Genomic DNA, 15,162 nt, shown 5'->3' on the forward strand with positions numbered 1-15,162 from the left:
ATTTCCAACCCCGGGACTCCTGCCTTTGCGGCTGCTGCTTATAATAAGAAATGCTGTCACACAAATGAAGGTGCCTGGCCACTTAGTCAACTGCGCGATATCCTCTTAGACTCCCGTCTCCTTTTGTTTCAAAAAACCCGAGTCTTGATAGAATGTGTTTGATTGTATTCTTAAGGGTAAAGAGAGTGGGAGGAGGGGAAGAAAACGCCTGATCTTTGGTGCAACTCCAAGAATGAAATATCTGATTCTGCCATTTTCTTAACAGACATGGCCTCTTACCACCCAGCAGGACACTTGCAACTGCCTCGAGCTGATGCCATTCGTTCTCGTCTCATTGATACTTTTTCTCTCATCGAGCATCTGCAAGGCTTGAGCCAAGCTGTGCCACGGCACACTATTCGAGAGATACTTGGTCAGCAGCCTATATCTTAACAAGGAGAAACTTAAGACTCCCACCATGCCCTCCTAAGAATTGGAAGCAAACAGACAATTTTAAGCGTGTAAAATTCAGGGGGCATTGATTTGGTTGCTAGTTTGGAGGTTACACCAAACTTGATATTTGGTACATAGGCTGCTGAAAAGAGCACACCAAACTTGATAAAGGTTTAGAAATAAAATTCATTGAATTCAGGAGATAGAACCCATGCCACTCGCCTTTAGGCATAGGATAACTACTGGCTCTGGGTAATGTGGCAGTTTTTACCAAAGCCACTTAAAACACTTGAAACTGCTGCCTTTATTCTTGAGCGTGGACAGTGTTGATCATAAGCAATACATTAGCTCTTCAAAGTAATAGTTGCTGTAAGAAGGAGCAGCAAGGCAAGCCCCAGCAGTAAGGGGCTGGTTATGTAACCAGTATTCCTGCCCCCAACCCTTCCTGCTCTTCTTATTCCCCCCCAAATTTCTCTTTATATTTATCTACTGTCCCTTTTTAATTTTTGGTGTAGATCCTTCCCATCAGAAGAAACTTATGTTGGGAGATCAACACCAGCTTGTGCGCTTCTACGTAAAGCCTCGTCATGTAGAACGGATTACACATGGCCGGAGACTGACGAGCAGGTTTCTAGTGCGCTGCAGTCACAGACCACCACTTTCTTTGTGGGCTGGATGGGTCCTTGAGTGTATCCTTTCATGCCACTCATTTTTATTGATTTTTTGGAGGGGGAGAAAGGAGAGAGAGAGAGACATCGATTTGTTTTTCCACTTATTTATTCATTCATTGGTTGTTTCTTGAATGTGCCCTGACTGGAGATGGAACCCAAAACCTTGGCTGGGGGCCGGGGGCGGGAGGGGGAGAGGATGATGCTCTAACCAACAGAGCTACCCAGCCAGGGCCTCATGCCACTCATTTTTATCCCATGGCTTTACTGTCTCTCTTGCTTCATCCTTATAATTTTTTTTTCCCTTTTCCAAAATCCATTTTCTTCTCATTCTCACTGTTTCTATTCTTGCCCCTATTATTTCACCTACACGAATCAGAAAGAACTCCACTGTGTATGTTTCCTTAAGAGAAAACAGGTCCTCTATTCACGAACTTCATCATCTTCCTCATCTTTTTGAATACAATTGTACTAATGGTTGAAATAGGTGAGAATTGACATTAAATGAAAGGGGAAGTGGGCGGGAGTCATTTTTCATTTAAGTTGATCATTTTATATTTTTGAGTGTTATTTGAATTGTGATAGGCATAATTATATTAAGGGTCCTGAAGTAGTGTTTGTGCAACTGCTAAGATCTAGAAACATTTGGAGGGCTCTTGGGAGTGTAGGAAATAAAAGGTGTAATAGAGTCACAGGAAACAAGAGATGGAAAGACTAGTTTTATTTCTCGTGTCAGTTTAGTCTAAATTTGTTTGAACTAACCTTTCCTATTAGAAATATTGGTGCCCATAAGGGAGTGAGCCAATATTTACATTTTTACACATATGTTTAGAAAGATTAAGTACGAATAAGAAAGCTTACAAAGTATGTCAAGTTAGGTACAAGTAAGGTATTAGATGAGCCAAAAAAAAGACAGTAAATAACTCTAAAACTAATCATAAATTATATGCAATGTATTAACAGTAAAAGAAATCTGGAGAATCAATGAGCTCATTTGATTATCATCTCAAACCAACTGCTTAGACAGGATAAAGGACAGTAAAAGTACTACTTCCTTGTTTCATCCTCACAGTTCTGGGGAAGTCTCCCCACTTTAAAACTGTCTTTTAATGCAGTTGGGTCAAAGATATATAAATACAACACAATAATTGATGTCATTGACCACTACGGTTTTCCACATACACTTTGAAATGTTTTATTTCTTTCGCATATGGGGAGGATTTTAAACCACGTCGCTCACATTTTCTGTTTCTTGTATAGCTGGCATGTATTTGCCTTCTGAGGTTAGGGATATAGTCTTAAGCCTTGGAATAATAACAATACATGTACAGGAGTCCCTGCATCTAATGACAAATCAAAAAAAAAGAATAACACTAAACCTTCCAATTGGTAAAATGGCTGAATATGAAATATAATCACTGTGCCAGAAGATAGGTGGATTTCTAAAGTAGGAATTGCTTGGGAAATCATGGTATTTTTTTAAGTACGTTCTCATGGTAGAAAGGCAGGAGGAATAATAATTTGTTACTCATAGATTTCTTTGAACGGACTAATTCATGTGATAAAAATTTATTTTTAGACTTCTAAAAAACAAATTTCCAAATCACAAGAATGTTTTTATAGATAGGGAAAAAATAGTTGTTAACAAACAATTTTCTAGATCAAAGCTTCCCAATTTTATTTTGTCCTGTGATTTTGTTTCCAAGTAATACATATATAGTCTTGAAAACTGCCTTAAGTGTTTTAATCATTTAATTATTTTTATGGTATAAAGAAGCAAGTTGAAGTAAAAATATTATAGACTAGCATATTAAATATTGTATTTTAATATTTATTATATCATTTTAAAAATTATGTGAGCAATTTTTACTTTTGGCATTTTATAAGTGATTCATGCTATTTTTAATTTAATTTTATTTCATTTTTTTTGTGGTCAAATTTACCAACCTTTTATTTTTATGTCTTTTAGTTTTCACAATACTTTTTCTTTCTTTGTTTTTTCTTTTTAAAAAAATATATTTTATTGATTATGCTATTACATTTGTCCCGATTTTTCTCTTTTTGTGACCCTCTCCAACTGGTACCCCCATTCCCTCCAGAAATCCTCTTACTTAGTTTATGTTCATGGGTTGTGCATATAAGTTCTTTGGCTTCACATTTCTTATACTATTCTTAACACTTCCCTGTCTGTTTTATACCTACCAATTATGCCTCTTATTCCCTATACTTTTTCCCCCATTACTCCTCCTCCCTCTTCCCCCTCCCAGCTGATAACCCTCCAAGTGATCTTCATCTGCTTTTCTCTTGCTGCTTTTAAGATTCTCTCTTCATCTTTAACCTTTGACATTTTAATATGATGTGTCTTGGTGTGGTCCTCTTTGGGTCCAACTTGTTTGGGACTTTGTGCTTCCTGGAATTGTATGTCTATTTCCTTCACCAAATCATTATTTTATCAAATAACTTTATTTTTTAAAGGTTTTATTTATTTATTTTTAGAGGGGGGGAAAGGTGGGAGAAAGAGAGGAAGCGATACACCAATATGCAAGAAACATCAATCAGTTGCCTCTTGCACGCCTTCAACCAGGGACCTGGCCTGCAACCTAGGCATGTGCCCTCAATGGTAATCTAACCAGCTACCTTTTGGTTTGTAGGCCAGCGTCCAGTCCACTAATCCACATCACCCAGGGCATCAAAGAAGTTTTTAATTGCTTGCTTTTCCTCTTCTCTTTCTGGCATCCCTATGATTCAGATGTTGGTATATTTGGAGATGTCCCAGAGGCTTCCTATTCTATTCTCACTTTTTTAATTCTTTTTTCTTTTTCTGTTCTGATTGAATGCTTTTTTCTTCTTTATGTTCCAAATCGTTGATGTGATACTCAGTTTCATCCCCTCCTCTGTTGGTTCCCTGTAGATTTTTCTTTATTTCACTTAATGAACCTTCATTTCTGCCTGGGTCTTTTTTATGCTGTTGTCATACTCAGTGAGTTCTTTGAGCATCCTGGTGACCAGTGTTTTGAACTCTGCATCTGAGAGGTTGGTTATCTCTGTTTCATTTAATTCTTTTTTTGGAGTTTTATTCTGTTCTTTCAATCAGACCATCTTTCTTTGTCTCCTCAGTTTGGCAGCCTCCCTGTGTTTGTTTCTGTGTATGTATTAGGTAAAGCTACTTTGATTCCCTGTCTTAGTAGCGCTGCCTATTGTAGAAGAGCGGACTTGTAAATTGTGTGGGGCAGAGCCTTAGGTAATCGCCAGGGTGGGGCAATATGTTTCACTGCTTTGTGGCTCTGTTTAGGAGGAGGGCTCTGAAAGGGACAGTGCCACTGCCTGGCTTCTGGATGTTTGCCCAGGAGGAAGCTGTCTCCTAGCACTTGCTTTGTCTAGTCTCTTCACTTCCTTCCCATATGCCATTTGTGCCCTTCCAACTGTTGCCCTAGTGCTACATCCCAGAGGGGGTGGGGGTGGTCCCTTGAAGAGGAATTTCCTGGTAATCTGGCAGTTTCTTCCACCACCCCAACCCCCATTGGATTTTACAGCCAGAAGTTACGGGGATTTATCTGCCTGGTGCTGGAACCCTGGGCTGCTGGGTAGTCTGGTTGGAGCTGGGCAAGGCTCCCACTCGCTCCCAAGAGATCCCTCCCAATTTTTATCCACCACACGTGAATGTGATACTGCCTGTTTTGTCCCCTCACGAGGCCTCTCCCGTGGTGCCACACCTCTCCACCTCTCTACCTCTGCACATCTCTGCCCCTCCTCCATGTCTGGATGATTGTGGCTTCTTTAAGTCCTTGGTTGTCAGACTTCCATACAGCTCAATTTTCTGAATGGTTCTGGGTGATTTGTTTTGTAGTCTAGTTGTAATTTTTTCTGTAGTTGTGCAAGGAGGCAAAGTGTGTTTACCTATGCCTCCATTTTGACTGGAAGTCATGCTATTTTTTAAAGAAAATATGTGATTTATCTGCTAATGAATTTTAAAATGACATTAAGTTTGACTTGTGGATCAAATATATGTTGTGTATTATATAGCTTTTAATTTAATTTTTTTAAATAATTGAGGTATAATTTACATGTAACATTAGTTTCATATAACATAGCATTATGTATTGTATGTTAAATACACGTGATATATGTTAAACTATAGATGGAAATTTATGTGGTAGGGCGTAATAAATAGCAGTTTGTGTTCTTCAGGGTGCTTGGGTATGCTCTTCTGCCATTAACTGCCAAGCATATCAGTCATAGTGCATTTGCAGGTTCTCAGATTATCATGTTTCAAAGGGAGACATATTAAATTTTTAGCTTTTAAACCTATTTCAATCTCATGTTTTCTTCAATAGCATGGCGTACATCCATTAAATGTATAAAGGAGATGAAGAGGATTGAAAGATGAAGGCAATGAGTTAGGGAACAGCAATTAGCAAATAATATTGTTCTAGAAAGAAGGTATAGGATTAAATTTGTGTTGCAGAATAAAATCAATTTTATAGAAGAAAGGCAAAGTTTTAAAAGCTAACAAATAAAGAACCAACAATTTCTCATTATAACTCAATAGGCTCCATGAATCTGGATTCTTGTTTCTATATTCTTTATAAAGCACTTAACATCTCATGGCCCTACGTTTTCATTCTAATCTCTAGGCTCATTGCTTCTTCGTGAAGTTTGGGACTTGGGGGTAATAGTACAAAGACAGGGTTCGGGTAGTTAAGAGATGAATCCTTTGGTGTCTTTGTGACACCAGAATGGTAAGGCAGTGACTTGCAGCTATTAGACATATCGATTACCAGCAGGAGAAATGAGTCATAGCTGTTTTCCGCATTCAATTCTGTCCTCCCCTGTGTTTTGCAGGTTGAAGCAACGACAGTGTTTAGAGAAACTCAGAGAAAAATGTAATAGCAGTGGACACAAATGTAGTTTATAACAGATTGTGATCGTTCTCTATCATTCAGCTTCCCACTTCCTTAACCTTTACTCATCCTTTGCTCTACTTCCACAGAACTGCTCGAATCCTCTAACACCAAACTGTGGTCACTGAAGCTGACTCTGGAGGTGGCAGCTTGGTTCATCTTACTTATTTTTATCTTGGAGATCCTTCTTATGTGGCTATCCAGCTTTTTTCTCTTCTGGAAGAATGCCTGGAATGTCTTTGATTTTGTTGTTACCATATTGGTAAGGATTGATAACTTGAGAATTAGGTTAATGTGTTGAGGAATGTGTCTAGGTGAATCAAAAATGACAAGAAAAGTTAAGATAATTAGATTACAGGAAGAAACAAATAGAAATGTATCTAACTTCCCTTTTTTTCCTTCTAAGACTAAAAGTCAGTCATTGTCGGAATTGTTGGTATTGCAAGGTAGATTCTAACCACAACATTAACCTCAACAGTAACATCTACCAGTTACTAAGCATTTACTAAGTGCCAGGTGTTCTGAGTGTTTTACATGTATTTTCTCATTTGAGCTTCACAACAACCTCATTAATGAGATAAGCATTCTATTTCTCCCCTTTTTATGTCTGAGAAAATTGAAGTACAGAGTTTAAGTAATTTAATATAGAAAGACTGAATGGGAAACAGTCACCAGAGAATGTTATTCAAGGGATGATGCCCAAGGAATTATGAAAAAGATCAGAAAACAAAGGGGCAACTGTGCATGGGTGCTTTTGGGTATATTTTACTCATAATCTCTGTTTTCCACAGTCCCTGCTTCCTGAGGTTGTGGTGCTGGTAGGGGTAACAGGCCAGTCTGTATGGCTCCAGTTGCTAAGGATCTGCCGGGTCCTAAGATCTCTCAAACTCTTTACACGATTCCGTCAAGTTCGAGTCATCATTTTGGCTCTGGCCAGAGCCCTCAAGGTGATTTGACTATAGTGGCAAAAGCGGGCAGGCAAGGTGGATAAACATGGGAGTTACATGAAACAAGTCTGGGTGGGTCAAAGAAGGCAATGAAAGACCCTGTGATATGTTATTGGATGAGAAAGTGGTGGGATCAAGCTTCTGTGTTCTGGAGATAACTGGGCTCAGGACTGGAAGTGAGGATTTGGTGGGGGATTGCCTGGGTGGGCTTGACTGGGCTATAGATGGAGATCAACCTAATCTGCCCCAGCTCTGACTTGAAATCATGGCCTCTAGAGCATGACCTTCCTCTTGATGTTGCTGATCATCTTCTTCTACATTTTTGCTGTGACTGGTATCTACTTCTTCGAGAATTACACCCGTTCAACTCGACAGGACCTGAAGTACCACATGTTCTTCTCGTAGGCAGGACTGGGGGAGCTTGGGTGGGGGGAGAGAATTTGGGCAAGAGACTGGGAAGCTAGTCCAAAGTATAGTAATACAACAAGTATAATCTATTTTAAGAAAGTGGAATAGGACACAGGAGAAGCAAAGAGAACACAATAGAATAACTAGTGGTATTCACTCTGATTTTGAGGATAGGGCAGCTACCAGATTTGCTGTGTGTTTTCTTTTAAGATTTTGTTTATTTACTTTTAGAGAGAGGAGAGGGAGAGAGAGACATCAGTGTGTGAGAGATTGCATGCCTCCAACTGAGAACCTGGCCTGCAACCCAGGCATGTGCCCTGACTGAATCGAACCAGCGGCCTTTTGGTTCGCAGGCCAGCATTCAGTCCACTGAGTCACACCAGCCAGGGCATTGCTCTGGGTTTGGCAAGTTCATATGAACCCACATCAACCTTCTTTAAATAGCAATATACTCCAGTGGTTAAGCCCTGGCTTCTATGCCTCAATTACCCCTTTTGAAAAATGAAAGTAAGAGTGAAGGAATAAATGAGGTAATGTATTTAAGCACTTAGAGTATTTAGCACATATTGTAAGTGATAGTAAATGTTACTCTCAAACATGCTCACTGATTTTACCCCAGTCTCTAGATATGTGCACACCTATACTCATTCAAAAGTAAAACCCTTATAAGACCTTTGTCTATAGAACACTGACTACTAGTAGAAAGTCAATTTGGATTCAGAGGTGATAGTGTTATTTATGAATTGGAACCCTATTTTGTCAGTGCCTCTCAGATCTCTCTTAGTAGTTTTGTAAAAAGTATGAGTGAGGAAAGTCCTAGAATTTATCCTATTCAGGCTCTAATATTTTCAACGAACTGTATATGGAAGACTAAGAAGGGAAATTTAGAGATCTTCCTGAGAGCTTTTGTGATACAGTCATTATCATTCATTATTTGAGGTCACATATTTATGTCACAAACCCATTCATTCACTTGCCTATCAGTTTATAACAACAAACTAAATAGGAATGGTGTTTGCTAAATTTGTAAGTGATGTTTTGTTAGGTGAATCGGTAGGACAGTGGAGAATAAACTTAGGAAAAATGATATGTAGTTGGTGATTTATGCAATTTAAAAAAATTCAGTCAGTGCCCATTTATTGAGTATCTACTATGTTCCAAGTACTAACGGAATAGTAAGTGAAATTCATAAATTATTCATAATAGAGGAAAACCTAATAAAATGACCTCCAACTGAAGAATAATTAGCTAAAAAAAATTGAGTATGGTAGAAAAGAAGGCAGTCAAAGCAAACCATAAAAAAATGCTCTTATGTTGCTTTAAGAGTAAGAATGAAAACAAAAAAGTGAGAGTGAAACTGTTTCTGTGAGGTTTAGATCTCTGTTTTATCTACACATGCACCTTTTTCTTTAGGGACCTGCTGAATTCCCTAGTGACAGTGTTCATTCTCTTTACCATGGATCATTGGTATGCATTGCTTCAGGAAACCTGGAAGGTGCCTGAAGTCAGCCGCACCTTTAGCAGCATCTATGTCATCCTTTCATTGTTACTTGGTTCCATTATCTTTCGAAATATCATAGTAGCCATGATGGGTAAGCATAGAAGAGGTGAAACTTGGTGGGAGGGATGGGTAGGAAGAAATTAGAGTGAAATTTAGGATTGGTGGATTATGGAGAGAGAGAACCTGATATAGCAGGGAGGCTTGGGCCCTGTAATGGCTATTTCACTTGGTTTCTCCCCACCTAAGCCCTTCCCCTGAGTCTTGTCACCACCATTCCCAACTCCTAATGGCCCTTTGGGGCAGTTACTAACTTTCAGACTATCAGGAATGAGTTGAATGAGGAGATGGCACACCTGGAAGTTCAGCACAAAGCCGACATATTCAAACGGCAGATTATCCAGAGGTCTGCTTCCCAATTTTCAATCCCAACTTTAGTTCTCAAAGGTTTCCTGACCTCATTCCCTATTTCTATTCTTTGACCTTGACCCCGTTTTTCCCTTTACGACAGATTTGCCCGAGAATTAAAATGCCCCAGCTCTAGAATACCGCCTGGTTCTTTATCTACTATTGGGGCTTCCCTAGTCTTTTTAATCCCTTTACTACAATTTCTTCTCGCTTAGTTTTCTTTTTTTCCTTAATAAACTCCTGCTTCAATGAAACTCTGTTTATTCTTCTGTGTTTTTGGCTTTGCAGGAGACAAAACCTGTCCCCTGAGGCACTGAGGTCAAGCCTTAGCAAAATGGATACCAGGTTAGCAGTGTGTATGTGAACTGGGATGGACACACATGAAGAAGGAGAAATTAGAAAGCCAAAGACAAATATTGGCTTTGAGAGAGAATTCATTCATTCAATAACTATTGATTGTAGTTGTTTGAATGGTAGCCCCCCAAAAGATATGCCTATTTCCTAACCCCCAGAACCTGTGAACATGACCTTATTTGGAAAAGAAAAAAAAAAAGGTCTTTGCAGATGTAATTAAGTTAAGGATGTTGAGAAGTGATTATCCTGGATTATCCAGGTGGACCCTAAATCCAGTGACAAGGGTCCTTATGAGAGACAAAAGAGAAGACGTAGACATAGGGGATAGGAGAAGGAGATGTGAAAGTAGAGATAGAGTTTGGAGTGATGCAAGCATAAGCTAAAAGAAGCCAATGAGTGCCAGGCAACTAACTGCCAGAACTGGAAGAAGCAAGGAACTCATCTCCCCTTGAGCTTCCAGAGGGAGAATAGCCCTGTCAACATCTTGATTTCAGACTCTGGATTCCAGAGTTTTGAGAGAATAAATTTCTGTTGTTTTAAGCTACCAAGTTTGTCATAATTTGTTAACAGCAGCCACAGGAAATTAATACATGTACTGTCTATGAAACAGATGCTATTGTATACCCTGAGTATTCAGTGATGAAGAAGAGAGCAGGAGAAATAAACTCATTCATCCATTCAATAAATAATTATTGAATTCTTTTTAGATGCTTGGGATATATCAGTGAACAAAACAGACAATAATATCTGCTTTCCTATAGATTACATACCAGAAAGGGGAAAGACAATAAATAATGACTATAAAATATGTTAATATGTTAAAATACAATAAGCATTATGAAAAAGTAAAAATTAGGACAAATTAAGGGGGATTGGAATATGGGGTGGGCGTTGCAGACTGGGTGTAATTTTAAACAAGTTAGTCAGGATGGCCTGGTAACATTTGAGCAGACTTGGAGTAGGTGAGAAGATTACTATAGGAAGAGTGTTATAGGCAGAGGAAACAGTTAGTACAAAGATCCTAAGCCAGAAGCATGCCTGATGTGTTTGAGAAACAACAAGAAACCATTGTAACTGGATCAAAATGAGCAGGGGAAAAGTGATAGGAGATGAGGTCAGAGAGACAGTGGGGACCCTATTCTGTAGGGCTGAGGGGACCATTGTAGGGACTTCGACTTTGAATGAAATGGGGAACAGAGCAGAGGAGTGACACGAAATGCCTTACATTTAAGAAGAGTTACCCTGGTTGCTGTGTTGATAATAGACTATAGAAGAACAAAGGAAGGAACAAAGAGATGAGTTAGGAAGCTATGCTGCTGTCCAAGCAAGAGGTGATAATGGCTTAGACCAGAATGGTACTAGTAAGAAAAGGTATATTTTGAAGGTAGAGTCAACAGGATTTCTTGATGGATTGGATGTGGGATATGAAAGAGTTTAGAATGACTCCAAAGTTTTGGCCTGAGCAACTGGCAGAATGGATTAGCTGAGATGGGGAAGGCTGTTGGTGGAAGAGGTATGGTGGGCAAAGAGTTGTTGGGTTGAATTTGAGATGTCCATTAGACGTTCAAGTGGTGATTTGTGAGTCAAAGTTGTATATACTAGTCTGGACTGAGGAGTGAGGTCTGAACTAGAGGTTTAAATTTGCATTTATTAAGCATTTAAACTCAGATGAGATCACCAAAGGAGTGACTATAGAATCAGGGGTGTCCAACCTTTTGGCAACTCTGGGCCACACTGGAAGAAGAAAAGTTGTTTTTGTCCATACCTTAAATACATTGCAACAAGTAATCACAAAGACAATCTCATAATGTTTTAAGTAAATTTATGATTTTGTGTTGGGCTGCATTCATAGCCATCCTGGGCTGCATGTGGCCCACAGACCTCAGGTTGGACACCCCTGCATAGATGGAGAACATAAAAAGACCAAGAGCTGAGCCCAGGGGCCCTATACTATTAAGAGATAGAATTATGTGGGGAAAGGCTATAGTTATGGTATAACAGGCATAAAGCTATGGAGTGGGGAGCTAAAGCTTGGCAAAATAAGGTTGGGGTGTATTGTGGAAGCCTGAGTAAAATTGAGCACAGAAGCTGTGTGGTGAGGGGCACAAAGATGGATATAGTACATGAGATAATTGTGGTTGGAAGTGGTTAAGCTCAGATTTTGGGCTTGTATATGCAATAACCTGTATGTACAATGAGCAGTTTGGCCCTCATAACCTTAAGTCTCAGCATGAGGGGATGGTCAGGGCCGGGACCTGAATAATGAAAGAGCAAACGATATCTCATAAATGTATTTCAAGCAATAAAATTTCCCCTTTCACTTACAGGGATACCAGTCAACAAACAGAATCTATGGACTTATCAGAAACATTTAAAGAAGAGTCTGAAAACAGTGCCACTGAAGAGGGTTTAAGAGCATCTGAGTCAAAAACAAGAGAGTCCTGGTCAAAAAAGAAAAGGACATCTTTCTCTTCTTCCTCTTCCCCTTCCTTTGTTTCCTCTTTTTCTGAATCCAGAAATTTTGACTCTATTGGTAAGCCTCTGTACTTTTGATTCACTTTGGATAAGTGTGGCTGTGGCTGTCTTTGCTTATTGTAAAAAGTGATCTCTTAGTGATTCACTCTTTACCCTCCTTCCTGCTTTCTGTGTCCTCTTTCATCCCTGCTTCTCCCCCTCCCCCTACACACCATAGAATTTGTCAGTTCTTTCCCAGCTTCCACAAAGCGTTTTGTGTTTAAGAAGAATTCCTCCCTCCAGGTCAGTTGGACTGGGAGACTCACGTGCACCAGAATCTGCCTGGGCTAATGGACATGGATCAGGAAGAACGCGTTGTTTGGCCGAGAGACTCACTCTTCCGATATTTTGAGTTGCTAGAAAAGCTTCAGTATAACCTAGAGGAGCGTAAGCGCTTGCAGGAGTTTGCAGGTATGGATTGGGGGCAGTCATAGGGACCACAAATTAAGTGTATTGGAGTAGCATATACGACTGAGATAAGGAGGAGGGTGTTTACTATTTTGGTATTTCAGTCTCTGAATTTCCACCTCACACCTAAAAAAGGCAAATCCTTGGTTTGGGATGTTACATTCTGGACATATGTCCTGATTTTTTCTAACCTAGAGAGAACCTGGCAATTTTGCTTCTTCTGTAGGGGACACCTAAATCCTTTCAGGTCTGAGAGCTTGTTTCCCAAGAGGATAGTGTGCCATTTGTTGGGGTGGGCTCTTGCTTGTTTGGGTGGCCCACCCCCTTTTGTACAAATGTGTCTTCTCTCTGAAGGCCATATTTCAGACCTGAGTAGGTCCTTAGGCTCAAGATTTTGAGATTGCATATATGATGACTGATAGTTATTGGAATTAGACAGTGAGCAGAAAGGCCACAAGTGCCCACTACCCTCAACCCCAAAAGAGGTTTATGAATTAATAGTCTTCTCTTCCTTCTCTTCTCTTCAGCATCTTCTAATATCAGCCTACGCAGAGAGAAGTATGTGATTTAAATAGTAGTTATTTTCCCTAAATTTCTCATTTGAAATTCTACCAATTAAAGATTAAATTGGGTTAATAATTTTTCCCTCTAGAAATAAAAACAGACTTCAGGGCCTTTTTTATTTTATTTTTTTTACAATGTAATATAGATTAGTGTTATCTTCCTCATACCTAGTGTTGAAATCAACCTAATGTGAAAATAACAATTATGGAAGAGGATGTGTGTTTGTGGTGGGCACAGTAGGGCAATAAGAGAAATTTATAACATTGGAATGTGGAATTTAGAATGAGATGTCAAAGTGGACATTCACCTACTTCAAAATGTTGCCTAAGGTTAATCCTGCTCTTTCCATTGTCCTCAGCCTTGCTTTCCCACTTGTTCTCTGAGGAGAACAGGGTGAAAGAGAGAAGACAGCAAGGCAGCTTCCTTAATCCTGATTAATTCATCTATGGCAAAGAGTGCAAGTGCATATGGCTTAATTTTTTAAATTTATTTTTCAATCAGTGTTGACATGCAACATATGGCTTAATTAATGTAAAGATTTTAATTTAACATAAATATTTGTGTGAGAACCCTGGAAAGCAGTGTTTTAAAACATTTGTATGTTCTGAATATTCTTAATTCTCCAGCCTCATAGTCTGTTTCTTTATAGTGCAGGCACTGATGAGCTTTGAAGACAAGTAAAGCTGAGGATGGATGGCTTCGGTATCTTTGGCAACAGATAACAAAGGGAATAGTTGGAAACAGAGAATTCAAAGTATAAATGTTTAATAAATACTGCTGATACTTGCCTAGTGTCCTGTCTCTGAGACATAGGGGATACTGAAAGGTATAAAATTAGGTAAAAAAACTTAGTTTAGATGCCAGTGGAGCCTATGGTCCTTGGCTTTCTACACTTTCCACAGCTGCTCAGGCTGACTCTTTCCTTGACTTTGTAACTGTGGTTCCCACCCCTCCTGAAAACTCTACTTCCTGATAGAGTTCTAATTTTACCTCCTCCTTCCCTGGTGGGCACAAGCCCTTCTCGTGGGGATTTGGGGTAAGGAGAGCCCAGGAACTATTGACGTAGCTAATGAGAACTCTTGTTTCCATTGTCTAGGAACATTGCTTCTCCTGTGTACCATTAACTTTTTAAAAATAGTTTATCTCTTTTATTGTATTTTTTTGTATTACCATTTGTCCCCCTTAGGTCCTCTTCCATCTCACCCCTGACCCCCAAAATCACCACACTGTTGTCCATCCATATCAATGAGTTCTCTATCTTTTTCGCTTGATCACACCAACCCAATACCCCCCGCTCCCCACCCCAGCCCAGAGTTCTCAGCCTGCTCTCTATGAGTCTGACCCCATTTTCCTTGTTAGTTCAGTTTGTTCATTAGATTCCACATATGAGTGAAATCATATGGTATTTGTCTTTCTCTGACTGGCTTATTTCACTTAGCATAATGTTCTTCATGTCCATCCATGCTGTTGCAAAGGGTAAAAATTTTCCTCTTTTTCATGGCCAAATGGTGTTTTGTTGTGTAAATGCACCATAGCTGTTTTATTCACTCATCTACTGATGGATGTTTGGGCAGCTTCCATATCTTGGCGATTGTAAATAACACTGCAAAAAACATAGGGTTGCTTATGTTCTTTCAAATTAGTGTTTTGGATATATTCCCAGAAGTGGGATAGCTGGGTCGAAGGCAGATTTATTTTTAATTTTTTAAGGTATCTCCATACAGCTTTCCACAGTGGTTGCACCAATCTGCATTCCCACCAGCAGTGCAAAAGGGTTCCTCTTTCTCTACATCCTAGCCAGCACTTGTTGTTTATTGATTTACTGATGATAGCCATTCTGACAGGTATGAGATTGTATCTCATTGTGGTTTTAATTTGCATTTCTCTGATGATTAGTGATGTTGAGCATCTTTTCATAAGCCTATTGGCCATCTGCATGTCCTCTTTGGAGAAGTGTCTATTCAGGTCCTTTGCTCATTTTTTAAATTGGGTTGTTTGTTTTGTGTTCGTTTTGTAAGTACTTTATAAATTTTGGATATTAACCCCTTATCAGATGTATC

The 15,162-nt window shown here is 39.3% G+C and overlaps 1 protein-coding gene across 1 annotated transcript; it reads left to right on the forward strand.

Moving 5' to 3' along the window:
* Positions 1-267: 267 nt before the first annotated feature.
* Positions 268-13,828, forward strand: CATSPER2 (cation channel sperm associated 2). The gene is made up of 12 exons (XM_054565066.1): positions 268-412; positions 948-1,121; positions 1,519-1,587; positions 6,091-6,263; positions 6,793-6,948; positions 7,225-7,349; positions 8,770-8,948; positions 9,161-9,260; positions 9,551-9,607; positions 11,944-12,149; positions 12,374-12,541; positions 13,752-13,828. Exons 1-12 carry the CDS (start codon positions 268-270, stop codon positions 13,781-13,783), a joined length of 1,584 nt encoding a protein of 527 aa, XP_054421041.1. The 3' UTR covers positions 13,784-13,828.
* The last annotated feature ends 1,334 nt before the right edge of the window (positions 13,829-15,162 follow it).

This window comes from Pteronotus mesoamericanus, unplaced genomic scaffold (assembly GCF_021234165.1).
Source record: "Pteronotus mesoamericanus isolate MK-2021 breed Mesoamerican mustached bat unplaced genomic scaffold, CSHL_Meso_final contig_164, whole genome shotgun sequence".
Lineage (NCBI taxonomy): Eukaryota > Metazoa > Chordata > Mammalia > Chiroptera > Mormoopidae > Pteronotus > Pteronotus mesoamericanus.

Coding starts and splice junctions, on each gene's coding strand:
- CATSPER2 (XM_054565066.1), top strand. CDS start 268: ATGGCCTCTTACCACCCAGCAGGACACTTGCAACTGCCTCGAGCTGAT. Junction 413..947: donor CACTATTCGAGAGATACTTG/GTCAGCAGCCTA, acceptor TTTTTGGTGTAG/ATCCTTCCCATCAGAAGAAA. Junction 8,949..9,160: donor TATCATAGTAGCCATGATGG/GTAAGCATAGAA, acceptor CCTTTGGGGCAG/TTACTAACTTTCAGACTATC.